Genomic DNA, 18,895 nt, shown 5'->3' on the forward strand with positions numbered 1-18,895 from the left:
TTTAGAAAATAAGAAAAAAGAAAAAGAAAAAAAAAGTGGCTCTTCTTACTTATGTTTTTCTGAGATAAATAATTGTAAACAATCTCATTCTGCTGATGAGAAAACTGAGGGTTAAAGAAATCAAGTAAGTTGGTGATTTTGGGGTGGAGCCAGGTCACACCCGAGGTCAGTGAGTGCTATTGTTGAACGTGTGTGGTGTGGGTGTGCTGATGTAACGTGTGTATTAGGTGATGTGTGATGTGGCAGATGTTGGTGTGAGGCGGGCCCAGGAAGAAATAGGAAGCTGCTTGAGACATGACTTCAGAGCCAGGAGTGGATGGGTGAGGTTGAAACCTTCGGTCAGAGGGAGCAACTGTGGCTATTGGATTCCCCGGTGGGAGGGGGAACCTGGGTTGACGTCTGGAAGCTGGCCCTGGGGTTGGAGCGGGGCTCACCCCAACCTCTTTTCACCCCACGGTAGTTTCCCCCCAAGGTGCCTAAGAGAGGGGGCTTGGAAGCTAGGCAGGGGCTGGATGGTAAAGGACCACATGCGGGCGCTGTGCAATGGGTAGTGGAGAGCCAGGCAGATTTGGGAGCAGGAAAACCCCTCACCTCGTGCATTAGAGCCTGAGGCTGCAGGCGGAAGGTGGCGGGCTCTGTCCCACTAAGCACCACGTCCGTGCTGGGATCTCGGGGGACAGTTGGACCCGTTGGGCCCTTGCAGCCCCCCTGTGCAATTCCTGGATCAGGGAGTGAATCTTTCCACCAGAGCTCAAGCCCCTCAGAGAAGGGGTGGGTCCCCCTGGGGGGTAACAGGGGTCTCAGCCAGGCTGCAGGGGGACCCCACTGTAGGCTACCCTGCTGTGGGAAAAGTTATCTCGACCTCAAAGATAATCCGTGAGTATGGGGTGGGGGAAGGAGAGCCTTTTGTAAAGGCACCTTGCTCTGCCCCAGGAGACACCCTGTCAGTGCCAGCCCTGCTCGCCTTGCGAGAGCCGCAGCATTTTGATTTTTGTCACACTGCAGCTTTTCAGTGCCCCTGATGATTATGCACCTGGATGGGTGTAGAGAGCAGCTCTGACTATTCTAGGAAGTCCTGGAAGACAGGCCCCCTCTTGGGCAGCGAGGCCAAGTAGCAGGAACGGAGGAGTGAGAGGATGTTCCCGAGCTGCCCCGCTCTGCATGTGCTCTGCAGGCAGGCCCCGGAGCTCTGTGGCCCCGGAGAGGTGCCTCAGAGGTCCAGTCTGTGAAATGCACTCTAACTGGTGCCTACCTCCCCGGGGGCTTAAGGAATTTGACGAGGTACCATGTCTTGAGGGCTTCTTAGCAGAGTGCCTGGAACAGAGGAAAGCTTAGCAATTGATGGCTTTAAAAACCCTCTCTTGGGCACTGTGCTCATCTGGGTAGTAAGCGATGGGGCTGATTTTGGCTGCCAGATTTTCCTCATCCTAGCCACAGTTATTTAGCAAACATTTGCCAGGTGCCTTCTGGGGGCAGAGCTGGAGGTTCAGGGATGAACCAGGCAAACTGGACTCTGGAGACAGTACGCCATTACAGTAGTGTCCGGAGGCTGTAAGCCAGCCTGAGGTCGGAGGGCAGGAAGTACTTCCAGAGGAGGTACCTGAGGGCAGGTGTCATCCGGGCAGAGGGGCTGTGCAAAGACCTGGAGTCCCCCAGAGGTCTTGCCCAGGAAGCCCAGGGGTGTTCCTGCCTTTTCAAAAGGACGGACTCTGTTTCCATGTCCGATGCCACCCCTGTTACCGCCCTCGGGATTGATGTGCCCACAGAGTATGGCTTAAATGGTGGACGCTGGGCAAGATGGGTTATTCCCCCGCATCCTGGGGAAGGGCCACTGGATAGCCCCTGCTGACCCTGGGTCACCCATGCTGCCTCTGTCCAGTGGGCCAGGGAGAAAATCGTTAATGGGAGGCTGGCTTCTGGGGCAGGGCAGTTCCCCTAGGGGACCTGGGGTGAGGAGATTGGTTTGACCTCTGGTCAATAAGGTCTCCTGTGAGCAGGAGGAGATCTGGAGGACAGGGAGGGAGGCCGGAGGCCTGGCCTTGGGGGAGGGGACAGGGCAAGGCCACCTCGGGAAGTCATTCCAGGAAGGTTGAGGGCCACGGGCGGGGGTTCTTCAGGACACATGCCCTGTGCCAGCCCAGGTGTGGGCCTCAGGGGGCACCGGAGCTCTATCCTCCCTAAGCATTAGGATGTGAAATGAAGCAAGTCCCAGGTGTGAGATTGGGCTGTGAACGGGCTGGCCATTTAGGGTAGTGGAAGTGAAGAGTGTGCACTCTTGGTGCACCAGCGGCCAGGCCCTGCACCACCGGGCTGTGCAGCTCAAAGCAACCGACTTAACTTTTCTGAGCCTTAGTTTCTACATCTGTTAAATGGGGGTGATAAGCATTCCCATGTTCTAGGGTTGTCGGGATGATCAAAAACAATAACATCTTCCCAAACTGTAATCTGAGCAGCAGAAGTGCCTCATCTCGAAGGATGTGAGAGTGTGATCCACTTGTGTCCTGGGGAGGCTTCTGTTTGCAGGGCTTCACCAAGAGCCTCTTAAAGGGCTCCCTTGTATCCTCTCAGTAGTTATTTATGTCTGCTGAGCACTTAAATCTGTACCAGGCAACTGTTCTAAGACTGTATGTTTAATATTCACAGCAACCCGCAAGGTGGGTGCCATTGTCACCACTCTCAGTAACTTGCCTGGGGACCCTTAGCTAGGGAGTAGGGAGTGGCTAACCCTGGGTATTTTTTTTTTTTTAAGAGGATAGTTGATTTACAATGTTGCATTAATTTCTGCTGTACAGCAAAGTGTATCAGTTATACATATACATATATCCACCCTTTTTTAGATTCTTTTCCCATATAGGTCATTACAGAGTATTGAGAAGAGTTCCCTGTGCTATACAGTAGGTCCTTATTAGTTATCTATTTTATATATAGTGGTGTGTATATGTCAATCCTGGTCTCCCAATTTATCCCCCCGCCCCTTTCCCCCGTGGTAACCATAAGTTTGTTTTCTACATCTGTAACTCTATTTATCTTTTGTAAATAAGTTCCTTTGTACCATTTTTTTAGATTCCACGTGTAAGTGATATCATATGATATTTGTCTTTCTCTGTCTGACTTATTTCGCTCAGTATGACAGTCCCTAGGTCCATTCATGTTGCTGCAAATGGTATTATTTCATTCTTTTTTATGGCTGAGTAATAGTCCATTGTATATATATGAACCACATCTTCTTTATTCATTCCTCTGTTGATGGACTTTTAGGTGGCTTTCATGTCCTGGCTATTGTAGATAGTGCTGCAGTGAACGCTGGGGTGCGAGTATCACTTCGAATTATGGTCTTCTCTGGATATATGCTCAGGACTGGGTTTTGAACCTGGATCCTGCTCCCCACTGTACTGGTGAGACAGGCGGGGCCCACTTAGGTGGAGCTGAAAGCGGCGCTTTGGGGCCACATGGCCTGGGGCTAACTCTGCCATTGCCTGCTCTGTGACCTTGTTGGTTCAGCTTCGGAGCCTCAGTTTCCTCATCTGTAATGTGGCATAATGTTTCCACCCTGAGGATGATAGTGAAAGTTCAATAATGTGGTCCAGGTGAAGTGCCTGTGGAGCCTAGGCTGGGATTGGAGGACATGTGCAGGTCAGCGGGGGGACAGAGACCCTGGCCTGGGCATGGGGTGTAGCAATGAGGAAAACATGGTCCCTACTCTGGAGAGCTCACAGCTGAGGGCTGAGACAGATGCTTGGGCAGCCCCAATTCCAAGAGCCCCATCATGGGCTGAGTGGGGTCATGCTCTTGTGGGAATGGGGTCCTGCAAGCCTAGTGTGCCTAGAACAAACCCAGAACGCTGTCTGGACTTCAAGAATTGTTCAGCTTTCTGGTTAAGATGGGCTGGGACAGGCATACAATTATCAGGGCGTAGGAAAACCTAATTTAATGCTAAATGGGATGACAGACTCTAGATCTTTTCAATGTTCACTTGTTCATTCATACATTTGACAAATGTTTGAGTTCCTACTATGCTGTGTGCTGGGGATATAGCAGCAAACAAGTGGGGAAGACAGACAAAAACTAGATAAAGAGATGTTATATCAGGTTGATCAATGCTAGAAAGAAAATCAAAGCACGGTAGAGAGATGAGGAGTGACAGAAGTGGGGGCTGCCTCAGAGAAGCAGTCAAGGAAGTCCTGTCTCAGGACGTGACATGTGAGCAGAGGCTCGAATGAATTAGAGGAGCCAGAGTGCAAAAATCTGGGAAAGAGCACTGAAGCAGAGGGAAGAGCAAGTGCAAAGGCCCTGAGGCATGTGTGTGTTTTGTGTTTGCTCAGAGCCCTAATAAGACAGCCAGTGTAACTGGTGGGGAGGGAGTGGTAGAAGATGAAGGTGGAAAGCAGTTGGGGGCTCATCTTGCAGGGCCCTGAGGCCCTGGTGGGGACATTTATCTAAATGCGATGGGAAGCCCTGGAGAGTTTGGAGGGGAGGGTTACACAAGGTGTTTGGGTTTGGTGGAAGATGGACTACCAGGGGGAAAGAGTAGAAGCAGGAGGCTGGTGAGGAGGTGGGTGCAAGTTGTCTAGGTGAGAGGCCGTGTTCAGGGAAAGGAGATGGGAGAGATACGTGCTGGCGTAGCCAGAGGTGGCTTCCTGGAGAGTGTGGTCAGACATGAGCTAAACCTCCAGGGATACAGGGAATTTTGATGAGAGATGCTAAGCAAAGGCTTCTCCACGAGGGGCTAGGGATGTGGGCAAATGCTTGGTGGTGGAGGCGAGCATGAGGACACTTGGGGTGTGGAGAGGAGACCACCCCCAGCATCAGCTCCAGGGGGAGAAGTGACAGTGGGCTCTGGTTCATTCATTCCCAGGAAGAAATTTGCCAGGTCTCCTTCCTTCCCCGCTGAGGACCTAAACAGGAATTATATGCCCCCCATCCATTTCCCATCTCCATATTGATTTTGGTGCTTTTCTTCCCATTTGCTCACTGTATCCTAACAGCCACCCTGGGGTGTAGTCAGGCCAGAGGCTCTGCCCCACTGTTTTACTGGGGAAGAACCTGAGGCAGAACAAACCATGGGCCCAAGGTCACATGGGAAACTCCGCTCCATACTTCTTGCTTTAATTTGGGGGTGTGGTGGAAAGATAGCAAACTTTGCTGTCTAATAGACCTAGACCTGATTCTTAGCTTTGCTGCTTCCTGGCTGGGCCACCTTGGGCAACTTGCCTCATCTCTCTGAGCCTCAGTTGCCTCATCTGTGAAATGGGAGTGGTAACAGGACAATTATGAACGTGTGCTGATGCCTGACCCAGAGCTGGTGTAGAGGAGACCCTGGCTCTTTGTTGTGAATGTGGTTCCTGAACGCAGGAAATCTGGACTTCCAGGGTAGCTCACTGTCACCCCTTTCCCTGCTCAGGTGCTGGTGGCCGAGGAGAACGTGGACTTCCGCATCCATGTGGAGAACCAGACGCGGGCTCGGGACGATGTGAGCCGTAAGCAGCTGCGGCTGTACCAGCTCTACAGCCGGACCAGCGGGAAGCACATTCAGGTCCTGGGCCGTAGGATCAGCGCCCGCGGCGAGGACGGGGACAAGTATGGTAAGTGTCAACCCCCTCCTCCCCGACCATGTACACGTTCTTCCCGGCCTCTGAGACCTCAGGTTCAAATCCCAGCTCTGCCTTGCCCTGGCTGTGTGATCTTGCACCTGGCGCTGAGCCTTTCTGGGCCTCAGTTTCCTCATCTATAAAATGGGGATGCAGTAGTGCATCCCTGAGAGCCTTATTGGGAGTAGTAACTGAAGACATGAATAAAGCATGCTCTTGCTGGTAAATGCCTCATAAATGCCAGTCGTCATGGGTATCCGTGGCAACCTGCTCCCCACGGCATTGCTTCCCCAGGTTCAGATGCTTGGAGGGGTGGGAGCCTCTGGGGCACGCTTTTTGGATGCTAGTGGTGGTGGTGGAAATTGGCCTCGTGTGAGTGTGTGTGCGCATACGTGCATATGTGTGTGAGAGTGTGTGCATGTGCACGGGGACAGGCCTGTGTGTGTGTGCTCTGCGGGCTTGAGCTTGTGCACGTATGAGGCATGGGCACTCACAGCACCTTGGGCCATGGTCCCCATGACCTGCCCTTGACCCTGGAACTGCCCAGCTCTCTTCTGGGGTGTTTAGGAAGCATCACCTGCGCCAAGCTGCCTCTGCAAAGGGGCTGGGAGGAGTGAAATAACCCTGACTCCGTTCCCTCCCAAAGCCCCCAACCCACAAAGACCCTCAGCAGTGAGCGAAGCAGGCAGGACTCCTCCCTCCCAGAGCCTGGAGGGGATTTAGGGGCCAGACTCTGAGCAAATACTGACCACACCTCCATCGCTTCCTACCTTCTCAGGCCCAGGTTCTGGGAGGTGTCCCAGGCCCCAGCCTTGGGTGGGGGGGAGCTGGGGCTGTAGGTGGCCACAGTACGCGCGTGCATGCGGTCGAGCCTGCCGGCCTGGGCTTCTCTGAGATGATGCTCCGCCTGCCCGCCAGCCCCTGCCCATTGCAGTCAAGACATGACAACAAGACAAATAATTTCTTGGATCTTTTATCTTGGACACCATTTATTTTCCCTCAGCCCCGGGGCAGGACTGACCTCATGGTAGGGCCCAAGTGTGGCAGCTGCACCGTCACTGGGGGCTGGGCCAGGCCGGGCTGGGCAGGGCTGGGCCACGCTGGGCTCCTGCTTCTCCAGGCCAGCTGCCTCCCCTCCCTTCTCCTGCCCCATCACTCTTTACTGCCTCCATCCCTCCCTCCCTCGTCCCCCTTCTTCCTTTCTCAGTCTGGCTGCTTCTCCTTTTATCTGGGCATCTCTCTCTCTGAGTCCTTCTCCCCTCCTTCTGGTTGTTTCTGTCTGTCTCTCTGTCTCCCCCCTCCTCACCACGTCTGTCTTTCTCCCTGCTTCCCTCCCTCCGACCACAGCTTTCCGTCCCTCCTCCCCACCTCTCCCAGGCCCTCTGCTGGCCGCCTCTCTGGGGCCTCGTCTCTCTGTGCCCCCCCTCCGTGGACGCCTGGCTGTGCTGGGCAGACCCAGGTGCTGGTTTTCCCTGGGATCTGCTGTCCAGTTGCTGCCAGGGAAGGGGCAGCTGGCTGGCTGGGGCGGGAGGGAGGTGCCCTCCTGGGGAGTCCCCGGAGCTCTGGCTGGCCCCTCCAGGCTGGGAGAGTACAGGGGGGTCAGACTCTGGTCTGAACCATCTGTCCAGGCTCTGAGATAGGAGTCGAGAGCTTGGGAGGGAGAGGAGGCCGGGAATGGCCGGCCCCTCCCTCCAGAAGTCACTTGTCCTCTCATTTCCTCTGCCTGGACTGCAGACTCAGGGGGTCTCACCTGCTGTGTAACCTTGCCTTCTCTGAGCCTCAGTTTCCCTCTGTACATTACAAGGGCTGGACTAGAGCAGGGCTTCTTAAACACCAACATGCGTCGGAATCACTGAGGGTTCTTGATGTTGATTCAGAGGGTCTGGGTTGGGGCCTTGAGCTCTGCATGTCTAACAAGCGCCCTGGTGGTACTGGGGGACCACCCCTGGAGTATCCAGGGACTCGCCCATCTTGGCTTCTCCTCCAGCTCCACAAACTCTAGATTTAATGATTCTCTGTCAAGGAATATGTTTATCACTCCTCCAATCCCCCAACACCCAGGGCAGCCAGGGGCCTTGCTGGCCGCTGAGGCTGCTCTATTTAAATGTCGCATTAGAAACGCAGATGAGGCGAAGGGATCCCATCTGTGAGCCCTGGGAGAGGAAGTGAGACAATGGAGCCAATTGAGGCTTCCAATCTAGATAATCAATACAAATATTATTGGGAGGGTGATTTATGTGGCCAAGCCAGGCAGGAGGATGGGGCTGTGTTAGAAGCCTGCCCTGCCTGTGGGGGAGGGGAAGCCAGTAGTCCTCAGTCAGGCCAGGGGGCCCAGGATGATCTGAGAACCTGCTCCCTCCTTCTCAGGGCTCCATCCAGCTGAAGGAATGGTGTCTTCTGAGACTTGCATTCATACACAGTTAGAATGCAGTCTGGGAATTTCAGCAAACACCAAGTATAAACAATCCCTATAAATGCCTGGAATCTGGAATCCCCAGAAAGGCTTGGAATCTCAGATTTGAGTCTGTAAAACACTCAGAATCTCAGATTTGACAGCGTCCCGAGGCGCTGGACCCCACAGGCAGGTAGGTGCAAGATGCAGGCCCACCTTTGTCTGGGTGCCCTGCCCAGGAGCTCTTGGCCGGCTTTGCAGCAGTGAGCAGTCTTCGGTGAAATCTGCATAGATATCAGCCAGGCTTCTACACCAGGCTGTTCTGCAAGAGTTTCTCCCCATGGCTCCCTGAAGCTTTCCCAGAGCACTCTGAGGGCCCTGAGGTTGGCTGTTCCAGGAATGCAGGACTTTCTTAGCTTTAGGTTCGGCTCTGGAGGGAGAGGTATGCTGGCCAGGGGGCTAAAGGCTTAGGTAGTGGGACACCTGGCAGGCCAGGAACTGGGGGAGGGCCACCCTGCCCAGCCAGGATTATTACAGCAGCCCCTCCCCTTCCTGCCCTTGGTCCTGGTCACCTTTGTCCTGCAGGTAGTTGCCACCTTGAAGAAACAGCACTGGGCCAGGAGGCAGGACCCCTGAGTTCCAGGGGCAGCTCGGTCGCTGAGCAGCCCCCAGTGCTGGGGACAAGCATGTCTGGCTCTGGGCCTAGTTTCTTCACCTGCCAAGCAAGGATGAGAAGGCCCCACTCTACCTGCCTCCAAGGTTGATGCCCTTCAGCTGGGATGTGGAGGTGTCAGCACCCCCTGGCTACAGGAAGCAGGGTTGCTGGGTGGTGGGACTTGAGTCTCAGCAGAGGAGCACCTGGGGTCAGCTGAGCCAGCCCTCAGGGAGGCGGAGGGGCCCCAGCATCAGGGATGGCGGTGTGGGAGCAACTCTGCTTTTATAAGCCACATGGTTGGATATTCCTGCCTATTTTCATTTGCAGAAAAAGGCTCCTCTATTTGATTAAGAAAATGCCCAGAACACCCAAGGTTTTGCAGTAGGTTTTCCAGCCTCCCAGGACTTACAGTGCCCAGAACAACCCCGAGCAGGCCTCCGGAGGGGCTGTGATAGCCAGGGAGGTGGTCTTTTGAGAGGGTGGGCATGTGGACTCTGGAGTCGGATGGAATTGGAATCTCAGTTCCACCACTTACGAGCTGGAGACCTTAGGTGTGTGTTAGCCTTTCTGATCCTGTTTACTCTTTTGTAAAATGGGGTAATTGAAATGAGAGAATATCTTATTCTCAAAGAGTATATGATTATTAAAGCAAGAATATTCATAATAACCATCTGAACTCTGTGCTGTTGTACGGCGGCAGGGGCATACCGTCATGGGCTCAGGTGAAGGTTTCCCCTCTCGAGAACTGATTCGTGGGGCTTCCAGAAGGGGTACTGCTTCTCTCCCCTTAGTGGGGCCCTGGCATATCAGCTACAGTTTAGAAGAGGCTTCTTCAGCATGATTCCAAGCAGCAGGGCGGACTGGCCATGCTCTGGCTGCTGTCTCAGGCTGGATGTGGAAGGGTATCTGGACCCTTCTATTGCGTGCGGTCCGGTCTCTGAGTTCACACCTGGGTCCCTCCCTCACTGGGTGATACAGCGGTGAGTGAGACAACCCAGGCCCAACCCTCAAGGAGCTCGCAGGCGAGAGCCCCTTCTCCTTTCTAGGGGCTGACTCTGAGTAGGAAGAGCCTGGGCCCCTCACTCTCTGTGTCCCCTTGGGCGCTTTCCATCCCTTCCCTGCACCAGTGGGTTTCCTCACAATTGTGGGAAGGCACGGGCAGGGCACGGAGTTTGTACTGTGTGGGCTTGTTCCAGTTAGGCATGGATTAGTCTGTGATTCCAGCTGTGTCACCACTGCTCAGGGTCACAGGGAGTCAGCCTGCCCCAGCATGGGCTCTGCCCCTCCAGGCAGCTCCCCCGCTCACCCTTGCCCCTCTGAGAACGTGAGCTCCTTGAAAGCAGTGACCTTTCTGCCTGTCTGCATGTCTAGTACATGTCCTGAAAGCAGGCCCCCCTTAAAGGTTACTGGATAAATGAATAAAATAATTACGGGGCCACGCAAAGCACAATCAGGGGCTGACTTGCGTGACTCACCTAGGAAAGTATGTGGGGTCTTCCAGGGCTTTTGCTGGAAGTGGGAGGGGGGCCCTCTGGTCCCCATTTCTCTCATTCTGGTACCTGCTGCAGGGCTGTGCTGGAGCAAGAAGCCAGGTCCTTTGGGCTGGCTGGTGTGGCTGAGGCAGCAGAGACTCTTTTCTCTGAGTCTGACGGCCCAGAGTCCATTCTCCATACCACAGTCCAAAACGTGAGACTGTGTCACTCCGTTAGTCAAAGGCTCTCAGCTCATTTAGAATGCAGTCCAAGTCCTTGGATCGGCAGGAAGGCCTGGTGTAGCCTGACTCCTGACTAGCACCCTCACATCGGGCTCCACTGCCCCGTCCTTGCCCGCTCTGCTCCAGCCCCAGCGAGCTTCCTGCCGCCCTTGGAACACGCCAAGCATGTCCCCAGCTAAGGGCCTTTGCTGTGTCCTCAGCCTGGGGATGCCCTTCTCCCAGATGTCCCCATGGCTTTTGCTCCCTCACCTCACTCAGACTACTGTTCAGTTGTCCCCTTATCAGGGAATTCCTGTCTCTGTCCCCTCGTGGGTATGTTTCTCTTCCTAGCACTTATTGCTACCTGAGGTTCTGGTATGTATTTAGTTATTCGCTCTCTGTGTCTCCTGTTATAGTGCAAACTCTAAGGCTAGGCGGCTTCTGTCTATTGTGTTCACTGCTGTATCCCCTGCACAGAGCCAGCCACAAACAACAGTTCAATACATGCTTGGGCCAGTGAATACATGGGTGACCCATGTGTGCGTCCGGGAGTGTAGATGGGACCACTCCCCTGGGGCGGGGGCAAGTGCCTGGCACAGAGCCCAGCACACAGTAGGTACCTGGGGAATCCGTGCTCCCTCCCTCCTCTTCTCCTGTCCTCCTCTCCCGTCCTTCCTTCCAGCCAGCCTTGCATCTTGCAGCAAGGATACAGTGAGCGACAGGACCAGCTTCCCCGAGGGGCGCTCCCAGCTGGGAAGGGGCATTAATATCTCCGTCTAAACCCCCTGCCCTCTGAGCTCATGTTCCACGACTTCTGTCCCCAGTGAGGAGTGGCCACCCACACCTCGCTGACTCTGCAGCTCAAATGGCCACATGAGAGGTACAGCTAGGATTAAATATAGCTCCCGATCGATCCTATTGATTCTTTCTCTCTTCCTTTCCGGCTCGCCCACGTGGCCTGCGAACCTCCTTGGGGGACTTTAGGAGAAGGGGAACCATGGACACCTTTGGGGAGAGGCCACAGTGGGTGTGTGTGGGTGTGTGAGGATAGTGATGCTGAAAGGTCTCCAGAAAGGGCTCCTTCCCCCCACCCCCGCTTCTTTCCCCTCCCCTCAACCTGGTCCACCTTCAGAGGGGAGGAAGGGAGTATGATTTGGTGTGACCTCCCAGTGCCTCTTGTGGCAAGGATGTTTCCTCGCTGCAGGATGATGCCTGGAGAGTGGCCAGCCTCACTGTCAGCACTGGAATTGTAGGGCCGGCTGGCCGGCTGCTGGCCACCCCGTGCGGGGTCTGGGTGCGGCCAGCTCTGCCCAGCCTCTCACTGGCTCCCAGCTCCTCCCACTGCTCTCTCAGGTCTTGGGGATTTTACCCCAAGGCTTGGGGGAAAAGAAACCAATTCTCCTGCTTAGTTTTTTCCAGTTCCCTTTCTCTGGGTCTTCTGTGTCCCTCTTTGTATGTGTCTCTCTGGGTCTCTGTCTGCCTCTTGGTCTTTCCCTGTCGTTTCCTACCCTTCAAACCAAAAGTCTTTAAAGTGAGGCTATGGATTGCCCGCAGGGAAGCCCAGCTAGGGAATCACACTGGAATCAGTCAATCAATCCATCCATCAAAGTCATTTCTTTTTTCTCTGCCATGGCTGACCTGCCTGATGTCTGTCCTGCTCTGCTCACCTCTGTCTGAATCTCTCTGTCTCAGGCTAGCTCCGGGGTTGCTCTGCCTGTGTTCAAATCCTGGTCCTACTGCGTGACTCTGGCAAGTAACTTAACTGCTCAGGGCCTCAGTTTCTTCATCTGTAAAATGGGTGTAATAGTTCCTACCTCATGGGGTTGTTGTGAGGATCGAATGAGACATTCCACATTCAGACTCCAAGCACAGTGCCTGACAGATGGTAAATGCTCAAATAAGTATTAGCAGTTTTGTTTTGTTTTGTTTTTTTAATTGTCATTGTTACTCCATGCATTTAAGAGAAATGGGGAAAAAAAGACAGCATGAGTTTTTATTGAAAGGGCTTTCTTTCCGACTCCTTTTTCTTCCACTTTGTCATTTTCCTTTTCTGCTTTCCTCTCTCAGTGCTGGAGAAGGGATTGGGTCCTTCGAGCTCCTGGCCCCCAGCCATGGGCAGGCGCTGGGCTCCTGCTCTGTGCTGGGCCCTGGTAAGACTGGCTCTGTGGACTTTGCCTTCAGGGGAGCTGGGTTGTGGGACCCCCCACCCCATCCTACACTCACCCTCTGGTGCGTGCAGCCTTTGCTTCTGGTCAAAACCAGATCTGAAGTCATTTCATGCCTCTCTGGCTGCGGCTTGAACCCAGACTTGGGTGCTCCTATGGGCTCCCCCACCTCCCAGAATCAGCTCGAAGGTATTTTCCTCAGGGTGACCGTTGGCACCCCTTCCTCCCTCAAGGTCATTTGGAAGTGGAGCTGAGGAGGGATGGGCCCCAACTTTTGGCTCTTTGGGCATCCCAACCCACAGACCTCTGCCCCAAGAAGGTGAGGTCAAGCGAAGACCTTCCCTGCCTGCCTTTGGTGTTCGTTCACTCACTAACTCCCCCAGGAAAGGGACTGACATGGAGGAGAAGTGACCGGTGGGGGAGACAGGCTAAGACCCAGACTTCCGTGTTAGCCTGCCTGGGTTTGAATCCTGCCTGCGTTTTAACTCCATCCCTGTCTGACCTTGGGACTCAATTTTCTCACCTGTAAAATGGGGATAATAAAAAAATAGTTCTAATCTCCTGGGATTGTTGTAAGGATGGGTGGGTAGGAGCTCAGAGTTCTAGTGAGTGGCAGGAGTAACACGGGGGTGGGGCGTGGGGAGGTAGAGAGAAGAGTTGCTAAGGGCATTGACCTGGAATCAGAGACTTGGTTTGAACTTCTACCCTGCTTTTACTAGCTGTGTACCATTAAGTAAGTCCCTTTACCTCCCCGAATCTCGTTTGCTTTAACTTTTAAATAGCTTTATTCATACCTACCTCACCAAGCCCTTTATGCACTTACTACAATTTACTTATTGGTCATTTGCTGTGAGCCAGGTATGGGCTATATGCTGGAAACCACAGTGGTGAATGAGACAGGTAAGGACCTGCCTTCATGGAGCTTACCTTCCAGTGGATAGAGACAGACAATAGAAAAGGTAGCAAATTAAACAACTTGGAGAAGAGCTCTGAGGACAATGGAGCAGGGGGTGGCTAGAGCTGAACTGGGAGGGTAGTACGACATTGGACAGCATGGCCAGGGAAGGCCTCTCTGAGGAGGTGGCATCTGAGCTGAGATGTCAACCTAGGAAGTGAGAAGCTACTATGGGAAGCTCTGGGCAGAGCAATCTCCAGGCAGAGGAAAAGTGCAAAGGCCCTGAGGTGGGAGTGTGCTTGGTGTCTTAGAGCAGGAACAGTAAGGACGCTTGTGTGGCCGGAGGGCTGTGAGTGAGGGAGGGAGGTGGGAGCAGGCAGCAGGGGCCAGACCACGTGCCCCTTCCGGGTCCCCGTAAACAGTCTGGATTTTTAGTGGGTTGGAGATCCATAGGAGGCTTTAGCAGGGACGAGGCACAATTAATTTTATATTTTAAAAGGATCCCTCTGGCTGCTGTGTAGAGAAGAGACTGCTGGGGACAAGAGTGGCAGAGAGAGGATGGGGGCATGCCAGGGTGGTGAGGGGCGAGATACTATCCTCAACCCCTCCCGCCTGGCCTGGGACAGAGGTGAGAATGGAACTGAGCGGAGATGAGGCTCCTAGCTCCTGAGAGCTGCATCTTGGGGGCTTGGGGCTTGAGTCAGGAGAAGGGGCAGCGTGCTGCTGAGGACCAGGCAGGCTGGCTCTGGGGCAAACCTGGTCTGAGCGGGCGGAGTCTCTCTTTCTGTCTTTCTGAGAAATGCTGCTGCTATTACTCCCCAAAGACTTTACATAATCCTGGCCCGGCTCGCTCCTCATTATGTCATGTGCTGAGTGGAGTCTAGGTCACTCCATGGCTTGTTGCAGTCGGGGAAGAACAGACTTCTGGCTCCCTGGGCACAGAGGCTGGTGCAGACCCTGCCCTCGCTGGGGTGAGGGTGACTGGCTTGCAGGGGTGGAGGTGCAGTCCAGCCCCAGCCCCAGGCCCTTTGGATGGCTTAGGCAGAGGGCAGGGCTTCCTGAGATGGGCTGTGGTTAATGAGAGATGGGGGTTGTGCTTTGAGCCAAGTCTTCCCCAGAGCTGGGGGCCCTCCTCTGGGACCCAGGCCCCAGCAGGAAGAGCCAGGCAGACCTGACGTCAGCCCTTCCTGCTGGGTTGCTTCTCTGAACCTCAGTTTCCTACACTGTAAAAAGGGGGCAAAGGTACCCAACCTCGTGGGGATGTGTGACTTTAGCAGGCTCACATGGGAGCCAGATCCAGCGTGTAGTAGGAGCTCTTCTGAGGACAGAGGCCCAGGCATGTGCTGGGGGAGGGCAGACAGAGCAGTCTTCCCCTCCGACTCACTCGGGGTTGCCTGGGCCCCAGCCCTGTGGCCTCACCCTCTTCTTACGGTTTCCCATGCCTGCCCCTCTCCAATGCCAGAGACATTCAGAATAGGGTCAAGCCCCATTCCCACTGCATGGGTAAGGAAACTGGGGCTCAGAGGGTTGTGTGGCTTACTCAAGGTCACACCCCCAGGATCGCAATTCCAGAAATGGAATCAGACCCCATGAATCCCAGTCTAAGACATTTTCTGATGCACTCACAGTGTGGGGTGCCTGCGACCCTGGAGGATGCTGAGGAAGTTCAGGACAGAGGGCACACCTTGGGGAGGCAAGTTCTGCTCCACCTCTGCCCTTTTACACACATCTGATAGTTTTTCCACTACTTTTTTTTTTCTTCTGGGAAAACAGTTTTGTTTTGCAGTTATTAGGAAACTTTAAACAATAGTTACTGAGTTTCCCCTACCCAGCCTCTGAGAACAGGGTGCTAGGCCCTTTACAGCATCATTTTGTATAATCCTCACCATAACTGTTGAAGATTGGAGATGTCTATTCCCATTTTACAGATGAAGAAACTGAGGCCCAAGGTCATACAGTGGCAAGTGGGGCCAGGGATTCATATCCATATCTGTGCATTTCAAAGCTCTCACCTATCCCCTTACACATGCTACCTTCGTCAGAAGCTCCTAGAGTTGGGGACCCTCCTGACCCCCCAAAAACCCCCATCCCGTGTGGGGCCTGAGCTTTGTGTGGAGATACAGAAAGCAAGTCCCAGAGCTGCTGTGATGTTTGGCCCTTGGTTCCCAGGAACCAAGGTAAGAGGAGAGTTAATGGGGAATTTGAGTTAAGGGGAACAGGGAACAGGAAGGGCTTATAACCCCCTATCTCAGTGTTGGTTAATATTCTCAACTCAGTGTTTACTAGGGATGGGGGAAGGTGGAGAGAAGAATGTGCCCCCCACCCTTGTTCCTAGAATTACTAAATTCTTGTTAGATCTTTAAATTTTATATAAATTCTTCTTTTTTTCCTTGGAAAGGTGGGTATCATATTTTAATTAGTAGTGGTGTCAAAGGAAGGCTAGATTAATTATTTGGAAATCCTGAGTTCCAGATGGTTTTAATTTTCACAGCAGGGCATCAGGGTATTTATTTAAAATTTTTTTATTAAAATCATACCTAGTGTATTTTAGGGGCACTGAGGTACACTCTTTGTGGCTCCAAGGATACTGTATTTAGGGCTATGATTTTTGTTATTGAGAAGCAAGTCCCTTGTCACTGAAATAAAAATTTTTTGGGTGAGGGAGGGGCAGGTGCTGGGAAGCAAAGAGTCAGGGGAGGGAGGGTGAGAATGGGGGGGTGGTCATAGGCAAAGAAGGGGGTGGTGGTGGTGGGAAATCCAGGCTCAGGGATTCAGGTTCAGAGAGGGCACATGACCTGCCAAAGTCACACAGCATCCTACTGGGGAGAAAATGTGGACTGGAGGGGTCTCACAGTATGCCTAGTCAAGAGACAGTCACCCTTTGGCCACTTGATGTCCTTGTTTAGTCAGGCCTTTGGGGATCAGCTCTGGACACCCCCATCCTGAGGGAGGCTCTGTGGAGCATAGATGGTTTAGCATGGGGCCTCCCACTCCTGACCAGGGGGTATTGGGTCCTGGTTGGGACTTCCGGGCTCCTGGGAGGTAGTTATTCTTCAGCCTTGGTGGCCTTGATCGAGGAAGGTGAAGTATTATGCAGATAGCCTCCTTTCCCCAGGGACTCGAAACACCCCTCCCTGACCCTTCCCCACTTCAAGTGGCCAGGGCACTCCCTCACCCATATCCCCAGAGGGGAGGGGACTCTCCAGATGTTGTTTTCCCTGGAGGAAGGGGCCTGTGACCTAAATTTTGGAGGAAGCAGCTTGGCATTCCACAAGGCAAGGTGTGTGTGTGTGTGTGTTTTGTTTGCGTGTGCGTGTGCATAGTGTGCATGCCTGTGTGAGCTCACGTGCCTCTGAATGTCTGACCCCTTAGTTCAGAGACTGCTGCTTTTCTGGGGTTATTTTTGTGGCTGTCTGTCCTGCCTTGGGGAAGGGTGTTGGCGGGGGAGGGTAAGCGGATGACGAGGGGAGGAGAAGGCACACTGGTCTTCAGCCACAAGGGGCGATCTGGGTCCCAAGTGGAGTCAAGAGAGGCTGGGAGTCGGGGAACAGGTGTCAGACAGCTCCTCTCCCTGCCTAAGGGGCAGGCTGCTCCAGAGAGACCTGTCAGAGGCATCCCCCATGCCTGATTTTGGGGGCAGTGGGAGGTCCGGGGACAGGGTCAGGGATCATGTCGCTGAGTCTTTAGGCCAGCCATTGCCCCTGGTAAAAAAATGTGTCTTGTTCTCCTTCTGCCTTTCGAAGCCCAGCTCCTAGTGGAGACAGATACCTTCGGTAGTCAAGTCCGGATCAAGGGCAAGGAGACGGAATTCTACCTGTGTATGAACCGGAAAGGCAAGCTTGTGGGGAAGGTAAGTGATGGTCTGGATTGGGTGGGTCCCCCGGCAGCTCTGGGTAGATGGAACAGTATGTCCAGGGCCCTATCAGCCCCAAATGGAAAACAGGCCCCATGAATGTGTGTGCGTGTGTGTGTGTGTGTGTGTGTGTGTGTGTGTATGTGTATGTGTGAGATTCCCATTGTGATCTCTTCCTTTCACCACCCCACTTCTTCTCTGTCCCCACACCTGCAGCCTTCCAGGCCGAGGTATCTGTGGCTGTGACTTTCGTGAGCACACAGGGCCCTGATCTTTCCTGGTGGATGTGGAGCTCTGGCTTGCTTGGTAGTGGGAGAATCCTCGAGGGGTTCTGAGGGCCCCTGCCTGAATGTACCTGATGTCTCGGAACAGGGAACCATTAGGCCAAGGGCAGGGGCTGCAGCATTGTTTTAACAATCACCAGGGGTTTACGACTCCTCAAAGCAGCGCCTCTGGAACCCAGCAGCCTTGTCAGCTCTGGGCCTCATGATTCTAGCATTTCAGGAAGATTTTATTACTTTGGAATAGGCAAGAGAGCTGCATGTAACAAATTAGGGCAGGGGTGGGGTGTGGACCCACATGCCAGGGGTTCTGAGCCTCCACTGATGCTGCGTTTTGATGCTGCCCCCCTTTTTCCTAGTGTCTGTTTGTGAAGTTCATACACTTGCTTCCTTTGGATGTTCCAGTGGAAAGCATTACTGGTGGTAGCTCTATAGTGGCATGCTCCGTGTTCCCTTCTCTATGCAGGGACCCGACTCACCCCGTATCCACCTTGTATAATGGAGGGGGGTGGTGGCTTCTGCTGAACAGGTGGAGTGGGGGGTGGAGGGCAGACCCAGATTCCAAGGAGGATGGCTTCTTCGACTTGGCGGCAAGACCTTGGGTGATGATTTGCATTTATTACACCTTGTTGGGGAGAAGGAAGCATGACCTCGACTCCTGTTTAAGCCATGGTTTTGACTTCCTGAATCCCCCAATTCTTATCTGTCTCTCCTCCCCCATTCCCAAGTGCCTGTAGAGAACGTAACAGGCCAGGGACCTGTTACCTGGCTGGACAGAGCCAGGGTATTGTTGCTTATTATTTGTTAATAACAACGGTACCAATAGCCTCTGTTAATTGAGCACCTGCTTTCTGCTGGGCACTGAGCAAAAATGCTCCAAAATAATCCCAAGAGGTTGGTACTGCCACCATCCCCATTTCACAGATGAGAAAGCTGAGGCTTGGCCACATCCGGGCACTTGTCCCCGGTCCCACGCTAGAGGTAGGCGGGCTTCAAAGCCCGGTTTGGAAGGCAAAGGAATCCAGCTGCACTGCCCACACCGACTGGAGCTTCTCAAACAGCAAAATACTAGTAATCCGTGTAGCGCGGCCCCGGTATGCCAAGGAGTGGTTTTAATTAGTGATTCACTTTCCGCGTCCCGAGGCCGGCCGGCCAGCCAGCGAGGGGGTCCGGGGCAGGGGCGGCGGGCAGGCCGGGCGCCGGGTGCCCTGGCCTGGCCGTGCGTTTCCTGTGGCGGCGCGGCAAGCACCGCGTCAGGCGCTTTGTTCTCCTGCCCGCCTGGGCCGCCTCCCAGGCCCAACCTGCTTGCAGTTGTGGGCTCGGCTTTCTCCCCCCCCCCCACCTTTTTTTTTTCTGTTTAAAGGAGGGGCCGC

The 18,895-nt window shown here is 53.9% G+C and overlaps 1 protein-coding gene across 1 annotated transcript in view; it reads left to right on the top strand.

Moving 5' to 3' along the window:
• The window catches only part of FGF18 (fibroblast growth factor 18), a 35,135-nt gene that overhangs the window by 9,657 nt on the left and 6,583 nt on the right, over positions 1-18,895 (top strand). The window contains exons 3-4 of the mRNA XM_057541048.1: positions 5,402-5,582; positions 17,132-17,238. Coding sequence (XP_057397031.1) covers positions 5,402-5,582; positions 17,132-17,238 — 288 coding nt within the window. The remainder of the gene's footprint in view (positions 1-5,401; positions 5,583-17,131; positions 17,239-18,895) is intronic.

The sequence above is a fragment of the Balaenoptera acutorostrata genome, chromosome 2, assembly GCF_949987535.1.
Source record: "Balaenoptera acutorostrata chromosome 2, mBalAcu1.1, whole genome shotgun sequence".
Classification (NCBI taxonomy): domain Eukaryota; kingdom Metazoa; phylum Chordata; class Mammalia; order Artiodactyla; family Balaenopteridae; genus Balaenoptera; species Balaenoptera acutorostrata.